Source organism: Rosa chinensis, chromosome 1 (assembly GCF_002994745.2).
Source record: "Rosa chinensis cultivar Old Blush chromosome 1, RchiOBHm-V2, whole genome shotgun sequence".
In the NCBI taxonomy this organism is placed as follows: Eukaryota; Viridiplantae; Streptophyta; class Magnoliopsida; order Rosales; family Rosaceae; genus Rosa; species Rosa chinensis.
In genome coordinates, this window is record NC_037088.1 from 59516761 (window position 1) to 59541170 (window position 24410).

The 24410-nt window shown below is 39.3% G+C and overlaps 3 protein-coding genes and 1 pseudogene across 3 annotated transcripts; all 4 read right to left on the bottom strand.

The window, feature by feature from the left end:
* Window positions 1–80: 80 nt before the first annotated feature.
* LOC112196455 (pleckstrin homology domain-containing protein 1) lies at window positions 81–865 on the bottom strand. Its single transcript, XM_024336808.2, has one exon. It carries the CDS (start codon window positions 792–794, stop codon window positions 357–359), a length of 438 nt encoding a protein of 145 aa, XP_024192576.1. The 5' UTR covers window positions 795–865; the 3' UTR covers window positions 81–356.
* A 409-nt stretch (window positions 866–1274) lies between these two features.
* Window positions 1275–5260, bottom strand: LOC112171007 (probable LRR receptor-like serine/threonine-protein kinase At3g47570). The gene is made up of 3 exons (XM_040509918.1): window positions 2571–5260; window positions 1573–2059; window positions 1275–1434 (listed from the first exon to the last, which is right to left on the bottom strand). Exons 1-2 carry the CDS (start codon window positions 5248–5250, stop codon window positions 1584–1586), a joined length of 3156 nt encoding a protein of 1051 aa, XP_040365852.1. The 5' UTR covers window positions 5251–5260; the 3' UTR covers window positions 1275–1434; window positions 1573–1583.
* Window positions 5261–6512: 1252 nt separating this feature from the next.
* On the bottom strand, window positions 6513–9328 carry LOC112165448 (clathrin light chain 2). The gene is made up of 3 exons (XM_024301991.2): window positions 9010–9328; window positions 8281–8434; window positions 6513–7133 (listed from the first exon to the last, which is right to left on the bottom strand). Exons 1-3 carry the CDS (start codon window positions 9255–9257, stop codon window positions 6813–6815), a joined length of 723 nt encoding a protein of 240 aa, XP_024157759.1. The 5' UTR covers window positions 9258–9328; the 3' UTR covers window positions 6513–6812.
* An 8646-nt stretch (window positions 9329–17974) lies between these two features.
* Window positions 17975–18503, bottom strand: LOC112171020 (annotated as a pseudogene).
* Window positions 18504–24410: the final 5907 nt, after the last annotated feature.

A 24410-nucleotide genomic window follows, 5' to 3' on the forward strand; every position in this document is an offset into this window, starting at 1 on the left:
GCATAAAATCCAATTTTGATCACCAAAAATTGAATGATACCAGATTCATTGAATTATATCAATCAATTGGATTGTACATATCAAAGCAGTAACCTTTTTCCTTAAAAATCCACACTTTCCATACTAATCATCAAATCAAAGTTAATCAAGAATCCCAATTTGACATTAAACCCTATAATAACAAAGCAGCTGAATTCAACAAACAAAAGCAAGCCAAATGGGAGAACATTGAGATTTGATATAAACAAACAGAGAGCTCTCCACAGATTTTTATGCACGTGCCTAAATTACAGAGGGGGGATGAATCATCATCATCAATTGGAGCTCTGAAACTAACCTAGCCTTTCTTTTCTTCTTTAGTTCTTGTTGTTGCTATCGTAATCGACGACCTCGGAGTCGGTGACGGACCTGGAGTGCTGCACGATCGACCGTCCGATCGAGTTGATCCAGTCCTCCTTCTCCTTCTCGGAGTCGGCGATGAAGTACATGGTCTCGGAGCGCGTGGAGAGCTCGAACGCGTACTGCTTGTTCAGCACGTCCTCCGCGCCCTTCACCGTCAGGCACGTGGCCACCGGGATCACGCCGCGTGTCCTCGACGCGCGCGTGACGGCGGAGTCCTTGAACCAGAACAGCTTCCCTTGCTTCAGAACGAACCACCGGCGACGCCACGTCTTTATGTACTCGCCTTGCTTGGTCAACCACCCCGCGCGCTCCGGGTTTGACCAGAACTCCACGCCGTCGTGGTCGTCGGCCTTATCGGTCAGGCCCGTCGCGGCCCGCCACAGACTCGCCATCGGAGATTTTGGTGGAGAGAGCCGAATTGAATCTGTGAGAAAACGAATGTAGAAGAAGAAGATCAAAATATCCGTGTGAGCTAGACTTTATTGCATATATATATATTTTTTATATTAATATTTTTTCCCTGAAAAAATTGGGAGAGTTCGGTAATTAGAGTTGTGCCCTATGAAGTTTGCATATTTAGAATTGGATCCGTTGACTGCTTGGTTCTGTTCTTTTAGGTTCAGTCTTCTGTAGTTGTAGTTCAATTATTTGATAGCATTTGGACCGTTATATAGTTACGTTATTCCTTCAACTTGGCACGATCGGATGAGGTGCCAGGTTAAATCGGAAGTGATGATTTTCCTGTAAGGCCAATGTAATGTAAAGAAAGGTTTGCCTTTTCTGATAATTCTCACAAATTCAATTGCATTACATCAATTATTATATATAATCAAATTACGACATTGTTGGTCTTCATCAGGTCTCAGGGGAAATTTAAACAACAAACAACGCATAACTTAGAAATCGAAATAAAGCTATAGATTATTATACCTACAACTTATTTTCTTCCACACTTCCAGGCAATTATCTTGTCTTTAGATGTCTTCAGTGGTGCAAGTCAGAGAATATTGACTTCTCGCTTCCTATGCCATACTGTGGAAGTTATTTCCACAAAAACATGAGGATTATACAGTCAAAGAGGAAATGAAAGAAAGAACAAATAAAAATGAAATGAAAAACGCCAAAAAAAAAAAATACCAGGATATATCATAAAGAAGAAAATAGCAGCACCTCTTGTTTAATTAGCTTCTTCTTGGCCTCTCTCGACGGATGTCGACATTAGTGTAAGCATTTTTTATATGGTGTAGCTCCCTGTGGACTTCCTCCATAGATATCCTATTCCTTGGGGATTCTTCCGAGCATGCGAGTCCAATCTTAAGGGTTGGAAGTATGCACTTCCACACGTAAGTGTTCATCGTGCTTAAATTCTCATTGTCAATGTTGCCTTCATCAGCTTCGATTTCATTGTTGTAACCACAGATATTGGTCACTTCATTGTTCGTTGTTGAAGTTGCAATCTCTTCTAGAGTGGCAACAAGAGTAGGATCTACAATTTGCATTAGTCTTCCATGTATGGCCGTCTTAACAAAAGTATGGATATTGCAACCATCTACAAACATTTCATCAGTGGGTCTTCTTCCCGTGAATAATTGCAACACAAGGATCCCATAACTATAGACATCCCCTTGCTTTGATGGCCCCACACCAACTGCGTACTCTACAATTCATAAAACAATCAAGTATATATATCAGTTCTCGATCTGTATACAATCTGGAACCTAACTACTGTAGTACACAAAGTTTCTTTATTTTTTTTTTATGGCAGAAAATAAAAACAAGAAACTAAAGGACAAAACCTTTACTAACACCCCCTCCCAGCTGAGCAAAGTTTCTTTATTGATCAGATTAGTATGAAAACAGTTTCATTAATCAATGGTTAGTGATGTATGAATGTATTAAACAAATAAATTTCATTGTTGGGTTGAGATAGAGATACAGTGTATTTCTCTCTTAGAGAAGGAGATCATTTATGTCTTGTCTTCTTACGATCTTTGAGATGTCTTATCTTATATTGATAACTAGTAGGGCTTAAAATTTCAATTGGTTTTAATGCCACTGTGTCACATTAATTATAGGCTACCATGCTCCTACTTCTGCCTATATTCATATTTTATCTTAAATAAACTAGCAGATCGAAATTTAGGAATTGTATGGCAGAAGATTGTTACCTGGAGCAGCATAGCCAATGGTTCCCTTTATCCCAACTGTGCTACTTTGATTTTCACAGAAGTACATGGTTGGTGGGATGAGTCTTGCTAATCCAAAATCACCGACACGAGCGACCATGTCATCGTCAAGAAGAACGTTGCTCGGCTTCATGTCACGATGAATAATTTGTGGTTCACAATGGTCATGAAGATAACACAATGCAGAAGCCACATCAACAGCAATATTCAGTCTTTGAAGGAGGTTCAAACTCCTTGATTGGTTTTCTCTGTGCAACCACTCCTCTAAACTTCCATTTGACATATACTCAAAAACTAGAGCTTTGAAGTCATTACCATTGTAATCTGTGCTAGAGCAGCATGTTATGATCTTCACAAGGTTCCTGTGCCGGATATTTCTTAGTGCATTGCATTCTGCCACAAAACTCTTGAAAGCTCCTTTCTGTTGAAGGTTGAGGACCTTTATGGCAACAACGTTGTTTTCTTGTTGATCAAGAATCCCTTTGTATACAGAGCCAAAACTACCTGATCCAATTTGATTGCCCAGAGAGAATCCGTCAGTAGCTTGATGAAGTGTCTGGTATGAAACCTTTGGAAGGAAGTTGATTGATGACACTGCAGATAACGGCATATTCTTTTGTGTTTTTCTCCTCCAATAAAGAGCTATGATCACTGCAAACAGAAGAGCGCATCCAGCAACTAAAGAAATTGTGAGCTTTAGTTTGAAACCATGCAACTTTCTCTGCTCTGGTACTTTGATGGGGCATGCTGGTAGCTGCAATTCCGAAACACCACCACAAAGTTTGGTATTTCCATGCAATGATACTGCACTTGTGTTTCGAAAAACTCCTTCTTTCGGTACCTCACCCTCCAAGTTATTGAACGAAAGGTTCAAATATATCAAGAATGGAAGTCTCTGTAGGTCTTTTGGAATATGTCCTGACAAGTTGCTTCGTGAAAGATCTAAAGACTGAAGACCTCTCAAAGAAGCCAAAGAAGAAGGTATCATACCTTGGAAGAGATTCCCTTGTAGGTAAAGATATTCAAGGCTCAGACATCCTCCAATAATTTCTGGAATTCCCCCAGTCAAATTATTATCAGAGATGTCCAGTGTATTGATATTCTTCAGCTTACCCACTTCCACAGGCAGAATGCCAGTTAGCGAGTTTTGCGATAAGTTGAGGAAGATAGAGGAGGACAGACCAATGATCTGTGATGGTATATCTCCACTAAGCTTATTGTCTGATATATCCATCGCCTGCAGATTTTTGCAGTTACCAATATTTGGAGGAATGCTTCCTTCTAATTCATTTTCAAATATAGTGAGTTCAGACAATTGGGTGAGGTTTCCTAAGGAAGATGGGATCCAGCCTGATAATCTATTGGAATATAAATATAATATTTGCAGCTTTTGTAACTTCCCAAGAGAAGCCGGAATGATACTTGTGAACAAGTTTACTTCCAGGGTCAAGAGTATTAAATTGTTCAGATTTCCTAATGTTTCAGGAATCGTTCCCGCTATTTGATTCCTCCCAAGGTAGAGTTTAGTCAGTTGGGTTGAGAAATTGGCTACAGAGTTTGGTAAAACACCTCCAAAATTGTTAGAACTCAGATCAACTATTTCCAGATTGCTGCAATTTGTCAAGAATGTTATAAATCCCAAATCATTTGATGAATTACTTCCTAGATTATTGCTATAGAAGTTGAGAAACAAGAGATTAGGAAAATTTCCAAAAGTTGCGGGAACTTGCCCAACAAAATTATTTTCCCCAATATCAAGCTTCTGAAGCTTAGAAGCATTGGAAAGTGAGGCCGGGATTTTCCCAGAGAATTCATTTATACCAAGTAACAGTAGTTGGAGATTAGGCATGTTTAGGCCTATATCAGGCGGAATACTGCCCTTAAACTTATTCTCCGTAAGATAGATGGTCTTGATGGATGATATATTAAAAAGGGAGGGAGGGATCATACCAGATAGAGTATTGATACCAATTGCAAAATCAGATAAGCTTCTCAATCGGCCTAGCACCTCTGGAACGGTGCCCACCAAATTGTTCTGTGCCAAGTCAAGTAGAGTGAGTGATGAAAGATTCCCCATGGAAGGTGGGATGGGTCCCGTCAGATTGTTTTCCTCTAGAATGAGATCCACAAGCTTCCCCAATGACCCAATCTCTGAAGGAATTTTGCCGGTAAGGCGGTTTGCTGCAAGGCTTATGAATCTTAATTTCGAGTAGAAGGTCAGGTTGACTGGAATTCCCCCCTCCAACTTGTTGATACCTAGATTGATACCTCGCAGTCTGAACAAATGATCAACTTGTTGTGGAATCTTGCCAGAGAAGCTGTTATTGAAAAGGCCGAATATCCTGAGAAAGGAGAGGTTGCCAATGTATGGTGATATGGTTCCATGCAAATCAGCGTCTGGTAGGTTCAAGGCTTTTACTCTTTGATGCCGTCTACCACAAGTAATTCCTTGCCATTTGCAGAAGTGAACGGAGTCATTCCATGAGTTCAATAGCCCATCTGGATCGGTGGCTATGCAATCTTTGAATTTCAGCAAAGCCAAGCGATCGGTTTCATTGCTCAATGCATTTGCAAAGATGGTAGATTGGAAAAGGTTGGTGAGAAGGAAAAGGGTGGTCATGACATGAAGGTAGGTAGATCGAAATGCGCAGAAGTTGAGCATATGAAGCTCCATTTAGTTCGCTTAACCAGCAGGAAGCTAGGTGGTGCAAAGTTGAACTTTCAAGGTGTGGTGTTAAACATCGTTTACATGTACGCAGAGTCTTCGACTATGGCCCATGAATTACTATCAGAGTTCGTTGACGCAGGGAGGGAGAGACTAAAGAAGCGGCTCTGCTAACTTCGTTTACATGTAGCAGTCTTCGGCTATGGCCCATCATTTATTAAGAGTGTTCGTTGGCGTAGGGAGGGAGAGACTAAAGAAGTGGTTCTGCGCTATCTCGATGGTCAATCCACATGTAGAGAAGAATATTGCAGCGTATATGAACATATTTACCTTGTTTGCACATTATGGTTTATTCCTCTGCTACTGGCCCAGAAATATTGTCTGCTAACTTGGTTGTTTCTCTTTCGCCCCCAATTGCACGGAATACAAACTAAGAGCTACTTCTGAAGTCTATCCAGCTACAAAGAGAATAAAAATATTGTAGTAACTAATAATAATCGCCTTATAAAGGTTGTATATCATAATATGGACCGATATTAGTTTCACTTGCTGGACTAATTTGCTTCAGTTCAGTTTCTGGTTTTGGTTCAATCATGGTTGATAACCCATATGGACGAGGACGACGAGCTAGAGTACGTTGTGTAAATGATTCTTCTCAGTCTTGGTTTCTTAAGAGAGAATTAGAGACTAAAACTTAGATTGCTCTCACCGGCATGTCGGTGCATATATAGGCGTTGGCTCGTCGATCAGTAATCACTATTCGATCACTGGATCAATTTAGCGGGGTGATGAATCAAGACCAATGACTTGAATTAATTAGACTGAGGATGGTGACATGAATATTTGGTGGTGGTGGAAGAAACTTGGAAATTAGTCCTGCACTAATTAACAATGGTGTTCTGGCTATCATGGAGACTACCAGCCTTTACACCTCTTTGCCACCTGCCCATTTCCTACGGTTAGAAAATTCAGATAAACCTTGGAATTCAGACAGGGACTGGCAATAAACCTTATACAGGGTGGCCTCTGTTACAGTATATTTTTGAAAAAAAATAATAAATGGCGTGTGAATATATCTCCTGTGAGTGTTTACTCGTTACTTAAATTTTTGTTTTTGGTCCAACAATCATTAATTACAATTTATAATTTATATTACATTTTGTTTAACCATTTACCTGTTTATTCATAATTATTTTATTTAAATTTTAATTAGAGATATAATGTTCAAGACAAACTAAAATTTGATAAATGGATGCACCTGGACCACAAAACCGTTCTCGTTGAAATTAACCAAAACCAAATTGACCAAAACGGTGCGGGTTCGGTTTTATAAACTGAGAAACCTAAATATGGTAACAATTAGTAGCTATAAACCGAAACTGATCGAATCACACTCCCCCATATGACACAAAACTTGAGAACAGGTCTCCCGAATGTGCCCATTAGATGATGTTCCGGTTTAACTAAAACAAGAAAAACTTCACAATATTGATCAAAGTGCTTTGTTACTACGAAGATATATTGACTTGAAAGTTGACAGAGAGCACCAATCACAATTATCAGGCAGCAGCTATAGCCTCAGGCGCAGCTGCCGCAGCGGCAACTACAGCCTCAGGGGCAGCGGCTGGTGCCGGTGGCGAAGGCTTTAGGTGAGGAGGCGTATTATGCTTCAATTTTAGAAGTACCTGCCTCATCCTCGAGAGCTCAGTTGGCTTACCAGGTTTTGGACCTTGCACAACGACAATGGAAGGCTTCTTTTCTTGATCCTTCTTCCCTCTCTTCTCTATTGCTGGCACCTCATTGGGAATGAGATCTGCAACTGCCTTCCAGTAGTTCTGGTCTACCTCAGCATGAAACTTCTCTTGACTGGCAACAAACATCTGAGAAGAGACAAAGATATTCAAAACAATAATGCCAGGAACATAAATCGCTCCTCAATTCTAACTTACCGTATCTTACAATCTAGATACCAGAGATTCTAAGACAAGAAATTTACAGTTATGGAAAATGAAATTCCAGAATATTTAGTTAAAGAGACTTGAGCTCCAAAAATTAAGCATTAAACCCACCAAACATCCTAGTTAGGATATGAATACTAGCACAGAAGATAGAGAATTATGGTTTATCCATGGTACTCAGAATTCTGCAAAGCAGAAATGACCGTTTTACTCTCCCATAATCAAGCTGTTGCATTCTATTCTTGGTTGTGCCTTGTTAAAATTTAGAAAATAATATCCAACCAATTCAATAATTGCAAGAAGGAGCTTTCTAGTAAATGACTAGAAACTTGCAAGAAGGAGCTTTCTAGTAAATGACTAGAAACTTGCAAGAACAATTTTAAGAGATTCCATGAGATTCATCCTCAAAGATACAGGCCAAGAGAATCCAAACTAGATCCCTAACTAAAATAGCAACAGACATTTGAAAATTTGGAACATCCTCATACGACAGTATTCATTAGTGGCTTAACCAATATACAAACTTAATTATATGCTAATGCTGAATACATGATAACTTGTAACCAAACCCAATGAGGTAGGCTTGCCAAGCTAAGTGAAAAAGGACGTACTTTTGATCCTTTATACAGATACTAGATCTTTTTCAATGACAGCTAACAGGAAAATGTTGTGGCAGAGACTCATGCAGTGAACCCTTTATAGTTCAGATCACTAGTTCGTTGAGTTAAGAATAAGTTCAAATTCTAATAGGGATTAAAACAACTTTATGAAAACCCAATATTTTTTTCTTTATTTTAGAAGAGAAATCCAAGATTTGTTGACATGATAGGTCAACCAGATGTGTCTCTTCTTAGAAACCTATTTCAACCAAACAAATGGATCAGCAAATCAAGCATAAATACTATGCAAGTAATTAAATATCAGTATCAGCTCAGACCATCTTAAAATGCATACCGACCACACTCAAAATAGAGGCAGCCAGGTAAAAATTTGACTCTATCTCACAGAAGAGCTTATTCAAACAGAACAGAGGAAACCCATAATATTCTGAAAGTTAACTTGATCTAACCTTCTCTTTTTCCCTGTTAGCAGCTTTGTTATTCTCAGAAGTGATCTTCCTCTTCTGGTAGAATTCAACCTTGAAATCTTCAGCTTCCTCGATGATTTGGCTCAATAACTCCTTTTCTCTCTTCTCTTTCTCCGCAAGCTGAATTGCATTCTGCCTGAATACCACAAAATTTTGGTGTAAGAGATCTCTCCACCTCACAAAATTTTACCATTCCCTATCCACCATCTTCCATAAAAATGTAATCAATACAAAACTAGGACACAGTTTAATTTCGAACAAAATCTTTTAACAAAAGTACATCAACCACTTTCTGATAGTATCAACCAATAGCTAGCAATCTCAATTGAGCTCCACAACTTTAATATGAAACCAAAAATTTCAATAGTGAACATAATCACTAAGTCACTAGGCATGAAATTCTTCGGAAAATTGTGAAACTAAAACAAATTTCGGTCACTTCCGCACCGAAAGAACAGATCAAACCAATTCAAAAGCAAAACTTTTCAAATCAATCTCATAAAAAACCTAAAGACTAATCACTAGGCATGCAATTCTTCGAAACTACTGAAACTAATACATCTTCCCCTCACTCTCTCACCAGAAAAAAAAAAGATCAAACCAATTCAAAAGCCAATACTTTCAACTGAATTGCGCAAAATCCAAATTTAAGATATTGCTCTACTGATTCAATCGTTCAATTACAAAGCTAAGCGGAATCCAAAGCCGAACCTCCTCCATTCTCTGAGAGCGGAGCCCTCCTCCGGCAGCATCTCGGACGGAGGCGGAAGAATCGGATTGTCCGATCCGGCAGCGAAGACCGACGGCGGAGATGGAGCTTCTGTCTCAGTCGCGAACACGTCGTCCACTACGACGGAGTCATGCTCGTAGCGGAGGTAGTCGTCGTCGTCAAAGGGGCGGGTTGACCCGGTGGTGGGGACGGAGTCGTCATCGGGAAGAGTGAAGGAGGAGGAGGACATGGTGTGGCTGACACGTAAGAGAAATCTCTCTCTCTCTGTGCTTTAACTGTTTATGCGAAATGGTTTACTACAGAGGTGAAAATGAAATGAATGTCAGGTGGCGACTAATTGGGCTCTATTTCACTAGAATTTCAGGTGGTGAAAATGAAATGAAATGAATGTCAGATTAGGTCCAATGCTGAGGGACACGGCCCAATAGCTATATTTCACTAAAATTTTATGAAAATTTAAAAACTATAAGCTAAATGCATTTTAACATCTTCCACAAAAACTATTTTATTTTAGAAATATGTCAACTCTTTCCATTGATTTAGCGGAATTACAAACTAGCGTACCCTAAGATTTTTTTTTTTTTTTTTGAAATAGAAGTTGAATTCATTAGATCAACAGCAAAAAGACTGAAGTCTACCAAAACTTACATAAGAAATCCGACAAGAAAATCCGGATTAACCTACCTAAGCTAAAGCAAACCTTTAAACATCACTGGGTTGCTCACAGTTAATCAAGCCTATACAAGAATGAAAAAACCTCGCCTCCTACGGAAAAGAAATCATTCAACTAGCCCTCACTTGCCAAGCACGCAATTGTGGTACAAACAAGAAACTAGAAACGTCATAGAAGACTCATAGAGGTTAATCCAACCTCACACAGGCTCATACCCTAAGAAATTAGGGCCCCATTTGCCTGGACCCCAGCCCAAGCCCGTAGGCCCAAGCCCAAGTCCAGTCTTGTCTAGCAGAAACAGAAACAAAAGCAAACAGGCCCAGCAGCCCAAGCGCAGGCCCCTGTCCCATCAACCCAAGATTGAGCCCAGGCCCAAGCCCAAGTAAACAGAGGAGGAGCCTCACACCGCTGCTTCGTTGCCAACGCCGCCATCATGTCCTCCGGCGGCAAAACTTCCGACCACAGCTCTGGCGGCCGGCCTTTCCAACAGTGCAGCAACATCGAACACTTGTTGCCTCTCAGCTCGCGGTGAACAAACGTCAATCCAAACCAACAGCCGATCGGAACGAAAGGAGAAAACTGAGCCTGCACAAAGGACCGGCCGGAAAATAAAATCCCCGCCGCTCTGCTATCAAATCCGACCTTCTGCTTCCCCTGCGCCTCGCCGGTACGACGATTGGTTCAGCGTTGGTGCCCCTCCGAGATCTGTCGAGCAACCAGATCTGTCGGTGACCCCCCAATATCTGGTATTCTGTGCTGTCCTTGACCCCCCGACGACGAGCTTCGTTGGTGCTGACGCTGATAGCACCCGGAAGGATGTTCCGCCGCCACGCTCTACTCAACCCTAGGGCTGCTTGTATTTTACACCATTTGAGGCCCTATATCATTGCCCAATTGGCGTACCCTAAGATTGCTGAAACAGCCATTACACAAATAATTCAACATTTTTATAGTCATATGAAGGCTCATTCAAAATCTAGTGAACACTATTATGGAAAACTCAAAGGCATAAACTGACTACTCTGTACAATATATTTCAATACTTAGGGGGGTGTATTATATATGGAATTAGTGGAAGTTTTAAAGAAATCTATAGAATTTAAAAGTCTGGGTGTATTCAATATAGACTTTTAACAGTCCATGAAAGTCTTGAGGTATTCAATTAGGATTTTTAAAGACTTCATGAATTCCACCAAAATCTAGGGGTATTCAATGAGGACTTTTAAATTTAAGAAGTTTTTTCATTCTTTATCTTCCACAAAATTATGAGTTATCTCAATCCAATAATAAATTAATTAAAAGATAATAAAAATTACATCGTCTTCCATAAAATAAGCACAATTTCCCTCAATTATAAACATGAATTTTAGTTTTTATTATATAAAGACAAAAATCAATTAACATGTACAAAGCACATATTAAGGGGCTAACTATCTCCTCTCTATGCTGGTGGAGGCCGTGTACTTTCGATCTGGATGGATGGCTTTGCCTCCTTTAATGGTCCAAAATATGGGGGTGAAGACGGGCCTCTCCGTCGAAACCTGCCTAAAGTTCTCTCTCAAGCTTCTGATGGCGGAAGTGATGGTGATTTGGCGTTTGACCGGCTTTACAGAGGTGTGCTTGTGGGTGAAGCAAATAGTGGCGCTTGGTGTCTGCAGCCGTCCTGGGCTATAACGTTTGGATCGCATTGGAGAGTTGATGGATCTAATCAGATATGGAATTTGGATTGCAACAGGTTGGGTTTTCCGTTTGATGGTGGCACTCTCTGGCATGGATGGGTCGGTCGTTTCTGTTAGAGGACAAAGGGATCGATGGTGCTCTCGATTCTCCTTTGCCAGCAGAGGTGAATGACGGGCTAGAATTGGCTATCCAGTATGGTGGTGGGGTTCATTATCTTCTGGTAGAATGGGATCCATTTATGTCCCGGTTTCTTGCTGGTATGGATGGTGATCTCCAGAAAGGTGCTATCAGTGATGGTGGTAATGCAGGCGTCAAACTCCAACAAGTGGGTTATGGCGGCGGCGGCTTGACTGCAATCTCATCTAGGGTTTGCCCTAGGTGTTTTGGTTGGGCCTTGTATTGGGCTGCTAGGGTTCTATTTTGGGCTGGAGCAGTTGTTTTGTCTTTAAATTTTAATTTAGTTTTGGGCCTTCATTCTTTTATGAATGATGCACCTATTTTTTTCTTGCATTAACCGGGAGAGATTGCAAAGAAAAGAGAGACCTTGTCGTCCCCATTAGGGTTTTTAAATCTTTTTCGGGGCTATGCTTTTCTTTGTTTTGGGCTTAATCCTAAAATGTGGGTGTGTTAGGAGATTACTAGTTTATTTGCTCTTTTAGTTAGGGGTGGCTTTGTAGTAGTTTCTATGGAACGGTTCTTTCTGTTGACCCCATAGGGGTGGATTGTTTTTGTACTGCTTGCTGAATTACATAATGAGATGACCTCTTTTACTCAAAAAAAAAAAAATGCCAAACTATCTATAAAATGTATTCCAATTTGCGAGATAACGAAATCTCTATCTATAAAATATATTCCTATTTGTGAGATAACGAAATCTCTAACAAACTTTTTTATTTTGAACAATATCATTAGACATATTCACATCACCCTCTAATTTCCATGATTAATCATACCCCCTAATTGTATCATCTCTTTGTTGATATGGAAAAATTTAATAGGAAGTCTTCTTACCTATTTGTTTTGGCTGGAGTGAAAGCGAAAGTTTTACGGTTAAGAAATTGACTATATATGTGTCTACAAAATTTGGATTGGTGTTTGACAAATAAAGTTTGAAAATAAGGAAACCTGTAAAAAATATTATGATGCCTAAGTTGGTGATAATTTGAGTTGTAATAAGTGTAGATGAGATTGATTGCTTGCTTCAATTGTTTACTTTACCAAGTATTTGTAGGCAAGTTCGAGCAGATATCTCGACTAATATGCGTAGGGGTGTGCAAAGTTCGCAAGTCATATATGCATAACTGCGTAAGTGGATCCACTACACTATTTTCAAGAGAACGTCCGGGTGTGCTTCCCGCTTGCTACTAATTCATCCTAGTTAACTAATGATGTTGCCTGGTTATGTCTTATCCAGATCCATCTCAAGAAGATTTCACCTCTAAAAGATCTGATTTTCTCAGAACTCCCCAAATAGATTGGGTCATCTCTCTTTTGGCTTGTCTCTGGATTAGAGCCTATGATTTTATGATTTTATCTCATCGAGATCCACATTGAGGGGATTTCACTTCATTTGGATCCACTTTGAGGGGATTTCACCCCATTTGGATCCATCTTGAGGGGATTTCATCTCACTTTGATACGTCTTGAGGAGATTCACCTCTCTTTGATCCGCCTTGAGAGGATTTCACCTCCTTGAAGAGATTAATATCACTCAATAAAATTCGCCTTGAGAGAATTTCAACCCACTTGGATCTGTCTTGAGGAGATTTTACCTCACTTGGATCCTCATTAAGGAGATTTCAAGAGATTTTACCTCACTTGTTAAAAAAAAAAAAAAAGTTCATGTTAATAACAGGAATTAAGTAGTAAACGGACCACCAATTCTTAAGCTCTTCTTGGTCTCATGTAGGTTTCCCAGGAAGCTTGGGATGCCTCATGTGAGATCAAGCCTGATCATTAGCTTCAACAATGAGCCAAGCTCATTCAGAATTTTTCCCTTTAGATCGATGGTTTGGAAGTTGAGGATGCTCACTTCAGAGCAGTAGGTCAAGTTAACCGGAATCTCCCCCTCCAATTTGTTCTCACTGACACTGATATATCGCAGTCAGGACAAGTGATAAACTTGGTGTGGAATGTTGTGAGAGAGAGGCTGTTGATTTGAAGGTTGATGTACCTAAGAAAGAAGAGGCTTCATGAAAGGTGACATAGTGCCATGCAAATCATAGCCTTGTAGATTCAAGGGTACTACTACCGCAAGTAATTCCATTCCAAGTGAAAAGATTCATTTAATGATTTCAAGAAGCCATGCAAATAGGTGGCTATGGGTTCTTTGAATCCGAGTTAAGCCACACGAGCCGCATCATTTGCGAGTTTGCGACATTAGTAGGAAAAGGAGTTCATAAGAAGGAGAAGTGTGATCACATGAAAGCATCTGAACCAAAATGGACATAAGTAGAGTACATGAAGCTCCATTGTTGGGCTGGGCTCTCACAACTTGGTGATTATACAATGGGTTCTCTAAGAAAGTTCTTTGTTTCTGACCTGTTAAGTTTAGCTCAATGACCATAATAGAGTAGAAGGTGAACACAGTCCATCCCACCATATTCTAGTACTGCTGTAAACTAGAACTTGACATTTCAGTGATTTTACTAATCATTTTTATATATATTTTTTTTCTCACAATGACTCTTTATTTAATGCTGCATTATTCAATTTTGCAGAAAATGTGGGTGGCTTACTTAATTAGCTGAAGGTAAGGTGTTTGAAGAAATGTTCTTTACAAGATGTGTCAGGTTAAGTCTGAAGTGATGATTTTCCACTAACGCCAATGTTAAGAAAGAAAGGTACTCCTGGACTTCTTAGTTTCCATTTATACAAAACAAAACAAAACAAAATTATAGCTATGAATTGGATTCCTTTGTCTTTTCTGAAAATTCTCACAAACTCAATTCGATTACATCACTTATTACACATAATTAAGATACAACATTAATTGCTAGCTAGTCTCCACTGGATCTTAGGGGAAGTCTACATATATAATAAGAAACACTTAATCTAAAGATCAAAATCAAGCACTCACTTATTAATAACTACAACATATTTCTTCCACACTTTCAAGCTATCATTCTGCCTTTAGACGTCTTCGTCAATAGTATAGTTCACATAATATTGACACCTCGCTTTCCATGCTATACTGTGTAAGTATTTTTGCACAAAAACATGATTATACAATTATAAAGAAGTAAGGAAGAATAAATAAATAAATAAATAAATAAATAAATAAATAAATAAATAAATAAATAAGAAATGAAAAAGAGCAACAAAAAAAAAAATACCGTTTTGTTGCACACAACATAAAGAAGAAAATAACAGCACATATTGTTCAGCTTCTTCTTGGCCTTTCTTGACAGATGTCAACACCAGTGTAAGCATCTTTTATATGGTGTAGCTTCCTATGGACCTCCTCTATAGATATTCTATTCCTTGGTGATTCTTCCGAGCATGCAAGTCTTATCTTAAGGGTTGGAAGTATGCACTTCCACACATAAGTGTTCATCTTGCTTAAATTCTCATTGTTAATGTTTTCTTCAACGGCTTCGATTTCATTATTGTAACTACTAATGTAGTTCACTATATTTTGAGATGTTGCAGGTGCTGTCTCTTCTAAAGTGGCAAGAAGACTAGGATCTACAATCTGCATCACTCTTCCTGGTATGGCCATCTTGACAAAGTTATGGAGGTTCAAACCCTCTTTAAATATTTCATCGATAGGACTTCTTCTTGTGAACATTTGCAACACAAGCACCCCAAAACTATATGCATCCCCTTGTCTTGATGGCTCAACACCACTCGCATACTTTGTTACTCACAAAACAATCAAGTACATATATTAGTTCTCTTTGTACAATTTGGAACCTAACTTCTATAGTATGAATAGCCTCTCTGTTGATCAGACTCGTATGAAAACTTTTTCATCATCAATGATTATTAATGTATGAATGTATTATACAAATGAATTCCAATTTTGGGTTGAGATAGAAAGTGAGATAAACTTTATAATCGGTATCTTCTCTCTTTACAAAAAAAAAATCATTTATGTTATGTATTAATATTACAATCTTTAAGATGACGTATCTTATCTTGCTTGCCAATGTATACTTGATCATTTGTTAGGCTTAAAATTTAAGTTGGTTGTCATTGCCATTGTGCCACATTGAGCAAAAGCTACCATGCTCCTATTTCTCTATTCTTTTGTTCATATTTCTATTTATCTTCAATAAACATGTAGACAAAAATTTAAGAAATTATAACATAGTGGAAGATTATTACCTAGAGCAGCCTAGCCAATGGTTCCCTATATTCCAACCGTGCTACTTTGATTTTGAGAGGAGTCTGTGGTCATTGAGATGAGTCTTGCTAACCCAAAATCACCAACACGAGCAACCATGTCATTATCAAGAAGAACATTGCTCGGCTTCATGTCGCAGTGAATAACTTGTGGTTCACAATGATCATGAAGATAACACGCAGAAGGCACATCAACCGCAATATTCAGTCTTTGAAGAAGGTTCAAACTACTCCTTGATTGATTTACTCTGTGCAGCCACTCCTCTAAACTTCCATTTGACATATACTAAAAAACTAGAGCTTTGAAGTCATTACCATTGTAATCCGTGCAGGAGCAACATGTTAAGATCTTCACAAGATTCCTGTGCCGGATATTTCTCAGTGCATTGCATTCAACCACAAATCTCTTGGAAGCACCTTTTTGTTGAAGGTTGAGGACCTTGATGGCAACAACGTTGTTTTCTTCTTGATTAAGAATCCCTTTATATACAGAGCCAAAACCGCCTGATCCAATTTGATTGCTTGGAGAGAATCCGCCAGTGGCATGGTGAAGTGTCTGGTATGAAACCTTTGGAAGGAAGTTAATTGATGACATTGCAGATAGCGGTTTATTCTTTTGACTTTTTCTCCTCCAGTAAAGAGGTATGATCACTGCAAACAGAAGAGAGCATCCAGCGACTAAAGAAATTGTGAACTTTATTTTGAAGCCGTGCAACTTTCTCTGCTTTGGGACTTTGATGGGGCATGCTGGTAGCTGCAATTCTGTAACACCACCACAAAGTTTGGTATTTCCATTCAATGATATTGCACTTGTGTTTTGAAAAACTCCTCCTTTCGGTGCCTCACCCTCCAGATTATTGGATGAAAGGTTCAAATAATTCAAGAATGGAAGCCTTTATAGGTCTTTTAGAATATGTCCTGACAAGTTGTTTCGTGAAAGATCTAAATACTGAAGACCTCTCAAAGCAGCCAAAGAAGAAGGTATGATTCCTTGAAAGTGATTCTCTTGTAGGTAAAGAAATTCAAGGCTCGACCAACAATTCCCAGCCTGTAAGCAACCGCAGGTCAAGTAGATTGTGATTCTGCCAACACCCCCTGATCCGTGCCACACGACACTGCTCCTTTCGGGTCAGGTTAAAGCGTAGGCCTGCTACACAAGAAGAAGGCATTTCAGAAAATGACCAAGGCACATTATACAGGCATGTACCTCTAACATTAAACCAACGGAATTTGACAACCTCGGATGGGGCAGAACTCCACTAGGTAATTGGTGCAGGACTGCTTTCCAAGTTTCCTCCACCACCAAATATTCATGTCGACCATGTAACCAAATAATATATTCATAATTATTTTATTTAAATTTAAATTAGAGATATAATGTGCAAGACAAACTAAAATTTGATATATGGATGCACCTGGACCATTAAAACTGTTCTCGTTGAAATTAACCGAAATCAAACTGACAAAAACGGTGCGGGTTCGGTTTTATAAAGAATTTTTGTCTATTTACTCTATTTCTAGGGATTTTTTTCCCACTTTCCCTTTTAAGTTTTTTTTTTAATTCTCTCTTACCCAAACCACTCTAGGGGGGTCTTCCCTAATACACCATTTATTTATTTATTTTTTTAATTTTGTTTTAATAGCATTTTACCCTTACCCTTTATTACTTAGAGAGAGAAACCATATGAGACTTCGCCGGAGCCGATCACCGGCGGCCGCCCATCGGACCTTTCAGAAAACCACACCGAAAATGTTTATTACCCCAATAGACATCTAGTACCCACCAATAAAGGGGGCAATAGAGGTTTACTGCCCCCCAATAGACGTCTATTCAAACCCAATAGAACTTTTGGTCTATTGCCCCCCAATAGACGACTATCAGCCATGTATTGCCCCCCAATAGACGTCTATTGGCCCCTAATATGATTTTCAGTTGCCAGAATATGAACCAATCTTCCTAGATTTAGACAAATAAAATTTGATTAAAGAAAAAAAATGAGAATATTACATCAATTCAAAATGTCTATTGCCTCCTAATAGACATCTATTGCCTCCAAATAGACCTTTAACACACTTCTTTTGGCCCAATAAAACCCTTTTTTTTCCCTTCATTTTTTCTTCCATTATGGGCCTTTTGCCCCCATTTTACCAAAAAAAAGGAAAAAAAACAAAAAAAAGCTAGAAATTCTCTAAATATTCTTATGAAAGAAAACAAACAACCCGAGTGCATAAAGATTACATATATTTCACCCCATATACCTTAAGATTGTGGAAGAAGTATACTTCCAATAGAGAGAATATAGACCGCATGCATCATGGGCACAATTATCATCAACACATGTTGATACAGTTGATACTTCTGGAGGCGGTGGCTTAAGTTTTCCAGTGTACAAGTAGTTCAAGACTACCTTGAACGCTTCATAGCCAACTTCACTGTAAGGAACCAATTCAGACATCACATACTGCGGTTTACCTTCCTTCTTCGAATCTTCATTCCCCTTCTTAAAAAGCTAGTGGAAAAACTGACTGCGTGCAGCCAATATACACCGATTGACACCAACCGCGACACACTCAACAACAATGTCCGCATCACTATAGTCATATTGAGAATCAAGCAACAGCCTGTCAAGGTTATCACTGAGTCTGCTCAGACTCAAATGCTCTGTACTTTGAGAATTGGCCGAGGCAGATACATAGTTACCACTTGATCCATTCGATAGATAAGAAGACGCAAAGCTCAAAGATGACGAAAGGTCATTCAAATGATCCATGGCTCGAAACATACGCAATTCTATTAGAAGAAGATACACATGAAAATGAAACTTCAATAAAGACAATATACCTCCATGCTCATAATCCATTCTGGGCAATTGGCACCAAATATACCACATTTGTCTCCCTGCGTTCAGCAATAAATTCATTCATTCGAAATTTACACATATTCCTCTGGAACAAGACTTTTGACTACGACACTAGCCAATCAAAAACAGATGATGACATACTTCTGCCAAACCAAAGAGTGCGCATGGAATTGCCAACTTTTACTACCACGTCATATACCTGCTTGTAAGTTAACCACACATACTTACTGAAGAAAGTGATTTTCATTGATTTGTGTAAATGCATTCTACACAATATATAGCAGTATACAAGATTATATTTATAGAAAATATTCAATTGTAATTACAACAATTAACAAGCTGCTCAATCCTAGCCTTGTAACTGATGCTAAACTCTAGCCATAACAAATCCTTGACAATAGCAATATCAAGCTGGAGATAAACAGCTTGATAAATCAATTAATGGAGGAGATTTGGTTGTTGTTACTGAAGCTTGATCTGAGGAAGAGATATGCAAAGAATCTGTAGTTTTAACATTCCCCCGCAGACTTGAGGGTCCTGGACTCACAAGTTTGTTTGACAGCAAGAAATAGCGATGCTTATGCAATGGCTTGGTGAGCAAATCAACCGGTTGATCTACGGGAGGAATGTAATAGACCCTATGGCTCCCAATGGCAACCTTTTCCCGTACATAGTGGTAATCAAGTTCTATGTGCTTCGTGCGAGCATGAAAGATGGGATTGGAAGCCATGTACGTTGTGCTCAAATTATCACAATGCAATAACACAAGAAATTGAATATTAGCACCAAGTTCATAGAGAAGATAGCCTAACCACATTGTGTCAGCACAAGCATGAGCAAGGGAACGGTATTCACTTTCTGCGCTAGAGCGAGCAATAGTGGGCTGCTTTTTAGAGCACCAAGAGATGAGATTGGAGCCAAGGTACACAAGATAACCAGAAGTGGAACGCCTAGTAGTTGGACAACCAGCCCAATCAGCATCAGAATAGGCTGGGTGATACGCTAAAAACAAGCGTTCAACTTAACCCTGCAAGATGTAGTCGTTAGCAATATAGAATAAGTAAGGATCGTTCGATGCCAGAGATTGAGGGTAACCAATTAATCACAAAGAAAAACAAACTAAGCTAAACTAACAAAGAACACAAGTTAAACAAACAAAGAAAACTAACTAAAGAAAACACAAAATAGGGGACAAAGAAGGGAGGAAGCAACGAAGTAAAAAAAGAAAAGAAAAAAAATATATATTTTGGGGGTTTTTGAGTTTTACGAAAATCAAAGGAAAACAAAGAAAGCAATTTCAATTTTAAGTTGAAAAACAATATGGAGAAGACGTTAGAGACTCGGAAATCCACCACCAATTACTTTCGAACAATGTTAAGTTAAGCTAGTTTCAATTACTAAGGTGTGAACAGAAATCAACCAAGAAACAAGTCGGATGTGACGTCCCGTATCTCAATTACCTGTTTACTAGTCATTTGGACGGTAAACGACCTTTATTTTCACTTTTACTATCGTTTCAGTGCGTTTAGTGGCCCTAAAAGTTGACTTTTTGTTTGGGTCAAAATTTGAGAAAATTTCCTTCATAAAAGTGGTAGAGGACGTTAAACCGAGCGCGTGCATACATGGTACGTAAAAATCGGAGTTCGTATGCAAAAGTTATGAGTGAAATACGAAAGTTACTGTTCATGGTAAGAAAATTATATATATAAGGAAAATTACTGTGGTAGGTTTCCAAAACCGGAAACCCACCTTTCTCTCTCCTCTCCCCCGATTTTCCCCTCTTTCTCCTTCGGGAAATCCTTCTTCCCTTCGATTGGCCGCCGTCCGGCCATCACCCGGCAGAAAGCCGGCCACCACAGGGTCGCCTCCTCCCCCTGGTCACGCTGGTGCCCTTAGTTTTCGACGACTTGGCCGGAAAAGCTCGATTTCACGCTGGGAAGGTAACGGTTGCAGTTTTGGGATTTGCCGATTTCCGGCCATTCCGGCCACCTCCGGCCACCATATTCACATCGAAGGTTTGGTTTTTGCAGGAGATTATTTTGCCTAAGGTCTTGCTTCTCAATTTGCAGTGTAGAGGTCGAATCGATCGAACCCGATTCTAGGGTTCTTGAGCTTTTCTGGAAAATTTTCATCGGCTTGATTCGGCCACTTCGAGGTAAAATTGGATTATGTTGTAGTTGGGAAAATGGTTGGGCCTGTTGTGTAGATGCTAGTGCCGGAATTTAGTGGTCATCGGAGGTAGTGGTCGTCGGCGCGTGGGCCCCACGCGCCGTCACTGTGGGTCGCGCGTGGAGGCGCGTAGGGGTGCCTTTTAATTTCGATTTTTAGCATATTAAATTCTATAATTGTTGTAGAGGTTGAATATGTGATTTTGGTTAATTTTGGGAGAAGTTTGTCATGGATTATGAATTTCCGAAGTTTGAGAGTTTCGGTTGTTGATTTGTGGGAATCCGACTTTCGGATTTCCCTTGTTCCGATATGGAATACATTAATCGACGAGTGGGCAGTGTTGGTGAAGTGTGATTGGGCGTGGAAGAGGATTGGAGAAGTTGAGGTTATGGGTTTTGAGATTAATTATTGTTTATCGTAAATATCTGTCGAATTGTGGTTTACGGATTATATTTGTGTACAGGACGTGATACCGACCTATCGCTCGACGAGGATCCTTACGCTTGGATACCACGTTAGCCGTATATCGTGAGTGGACTTTTGTTTTTAAGTAAATGATGCATGCATTTATTTCTTTGAATATGCTCCATTTATTTATCAATTTACATTTCGAGCGTGTGATTTAATCCATGAGATTGATTTCGTTTTATCTCATATAAGTGTTTTCGATAATGATTTGTTTCCGAAGTTGATTATGATTTATAATCTTATTTGACGAATTATCTTATTTCCGAGGGGATTTCCGGAATTATACTTTTGATTATATTTTATTTCGATTTGAGACTTTTAAAGGAGTTTTAAAATGGGATTTCGATGGAGTTGTATTTCCTCTTTTTATATCGACTTCGGTTCTGGCATTGAGAAGGCCTTGTTGATGATTTTGGAAATGGATTTTGTTCCGGTTTACGAATAATATTACTTCTACCTATTTACTCGAAATTTGAGATGATCTGGACGTGTGGGACACGTCATGGGAATTTATTTGCTAGAGTTGGGGAAGTTTTATGGATTTATACAGTTTTCGGATTTTCTTTTGCCATACTTTGGGTGACTTATCATTGCTAGCATTGATCTTCCGCCTTTGTGGCGAGGTGATGGGATCACCGAAGCCCTCCGCCTTTGTGGCGCTGGTTACTGTCTCTGTGACAGTAATTCTGAAGCCCAGTATCCTATCGCTACACTTAGTGGCGTAAGGGTATATTACGGGAGTAATGGGAGTACTTTAGCCTGGGAGGCTATCACCCGAGCCTGGGAGGCTTACTCGTATGGCTATCATCTTCCCCTACTTATACTATTTTTGACTAGCGGGGACTAGTCTGAGTTTTCTTAACCAGCGGGGCTGGTCTTATATTTTCGAGTATTGAAATTTCGATCTTTTACTCTGTTGTTGTGGCTAGCCGGGCTAGTCGGTTTTCATGAGTGGAACTCCTCTTGTTTTATTTTCGTTAATCATTGCATGCATCGGGAATTTTAAAGAAATTAATTGTGGGAAAGTATAAAATCCATTTGGTTTAAAAAATGGTTTATTTTTGTCCACTCACGCTAACGTTTTTATATACTTTTCCCTGGGCCCTTCGATTTCAATGCCCAGATTGCAGTATTGCTGCTCGGTGTACGAGTGTGAGCCATAGTGACCGCACCTGCTTCCGCCATCACATTCTGTAGGTTACATGTTTAACCTACTGCACTCCTTGTCCATTTGTATTCCTAGAATGCTCTGATTACTAAGGGATATGTGACCCAGACTTGTATGAATTATATTTGAGGTCTATGGCCTAACTTTGGTGATTGTAGTAACTTATACCTTTCGGATATTATGTTTGATGTTGTTAGCTTTGACATGGGATTGGTTGAATTTGGGAGCAGGGTGGCTCCAGGAGTTGTGGTTGGATTATTAGAAGTGAATTTTGGGTTCCGCAGGATTTTGGGTTATCCATTTTTAAGGGAGGTTATGCCGAAATTTTCGGTAAATCTCCTTTAAAGGTGGGTCCCGCAGGGCCACTTCGGATTCCAGGGTGGAATTCGGGGCGAGTCCTGTCATCGGAGCAGATCATATCCCTTATTAATGTTTCCCTAATTACTTAGTCTATGTGAACGCACAATAGCTAAGCCTATCAAACATGCAATCAAGGTATAAAACGCTATCCTATCAACAACACATATAGTATCAACATATTTGAAGCATTAAGATCTCATGGAAACGATTGATTATAGAGTTGCAGTCTAGTGTGGAACGCCTACCTAGCATGCTCTTCTAGTTGTTTAAAACATCAACTTTTGTTCAAAGCCTTGCATACTTGTGGATTAGAAAACAAGACGATTAGGTGAATTATTTTCTAAACCTAGCTCCAATTACATGCATAAATCCTATGTTGGCCACCATAAAACAAACACATGTAAAAGTTTTCAATCAATCAGAGATAAACAACCAATCCACACCAAACATCAAGAAACTAAATTTAAACAAACTTATGTTCTACATAATTGGGGCTTCAAACCTCGCCCCTAACAAAAATAACTAGCTACACATCGTCTTAAATTTAACAAATAAAAACATGAGTATCAGATTACAAGATGATAAAAACCGTAAAGAGCAGAGTATGAGAGCCACGAATTCACTTTTAGGCAGCCTTAGATGCAGGCAATCCTTCAAGATGGGGCACGGCAGGAGCTTGATGGAAGTGGATGGTGATGTGCTTGGTTTTCCTTCTTGAAGACTTGGGAATTTTTTAGACTTTGTGTGCTAGGGTTTGGGAGAAGAAGATGGCGCTGTAGGATGGTGCTTTTCAACGTATTCAGAGCCTCTATATATATAGAATACACAGCCCAAGTTTCCTTTTCCAATTCCGCTTTGAAAGCCTCTCCTAGTTGCTTGAGGATTACTCTACTTGGTGCGTAATTAAATGATTTTCAAGCCTTAATAATCTTCCCAAAATCTTGAGGAATCATTCTAGGACCCTCCTTCATATTTCCAGCAGCAATAACCTTCCAAAAATGCCCTGGAAATCCGTCCAAAGAAAAATTCTGCAAAACCGTCCTGTTTTGACTAGGATTCAATTTCTGACTCTGAAGCTTCCTTCTTGGACAAGGAACGACTTCTTCTGGTCAAGTTTCTGGATGGTTCTTGACTCCCACGTGTTCCATGACATCATATCATCTATAATAATCAATAAACTTCTGGAAAAACTCCAAGAAAAATGCCGGAAAAGATCTCCCAAAAAGCTTCGTGAAAAGCTGACAGTTTCTGCCTTATCGGGAAGCCTACTTTGCGCTTGGTTTCCTACTGCCTCGTTGACACTTTTGACCAGTTCTTTGGCTCTTGTTGAATTATAACATTATGTCTTCAAGAATAGCTGTCCCTTTATGAAAAGGTGCATCTGGAAGGGTGCAAGAATTGCTCGTCAAAACCGTTCTCAGAAAGCTGATTCTGAAACTGCAGTTTTCTGCTTTGCAGCAACTGTTTTGCACAACGATTTCCGTGGACTTCCTGGACAAATGGTTGATCAAACTTGGTCCTCTGCATCAGTAATTCATGTTTGATGGCTTCGTTGCTCCCTTTCAACTCTTATATCTCTTGAATCACTCCACGAACTACCTAAAAAGAAAACAAAGTTAAAACTGACTTTTTAAAGGAATTAACTAAGAAAAGTGT

What these genes read in the sequence shown, in the direction of transcription:
- LOC112196455 (XM_024336808.2), bottom strand. Translation starts at nt 794, where the DNA reads ATGGCGAGTCTGTGGCGGGCCGCGACGGGCCTGACCGATAAGGCCGAC.
- LOC112171007 (XM_040509918.1), bottom strand. Translation starts at nt 5,250, where the DNA reads ATGCTCAACTTCTGCGCATTTCGATCTACCTACCTTCATGTCATGACC. An exon ending in CATTGGCTATGCTGCTCCAG is followed by an intron (nt 2,060 to 2,570) that starts GTAACAATCTTC and finishes TATGAATTGTAG; the next exon opens with AGTACGCAGTTGGTGTGGGG.
- LOC112165448 (XM_024301991.2), bottom strand. Translation starts at nt 9,257, where the DNA reads ATGTCCTCCTCCTCCTTCACTCTTCCCGATGACGACTCCGTCCCCACC. An exon ending in GCTCTCAGAGAATGGAGGAG is followed by an intron (nt 8,435 to 9,009) that starts GTTCGGCTTTGG and finishes TGTGGTATTCAG; the next exon opens with GCAGAATGCAATTCAGCTTG. An exon ending in CTAACAGGGAAAAAGAGAAG is followed by an intron (nt 7,134 to 8,280) that starts GTTAGATCAAGT and finishes GTCTCTTCTCAG; the next exon opens with ATGTTTGTTGCCAGTCAAGA.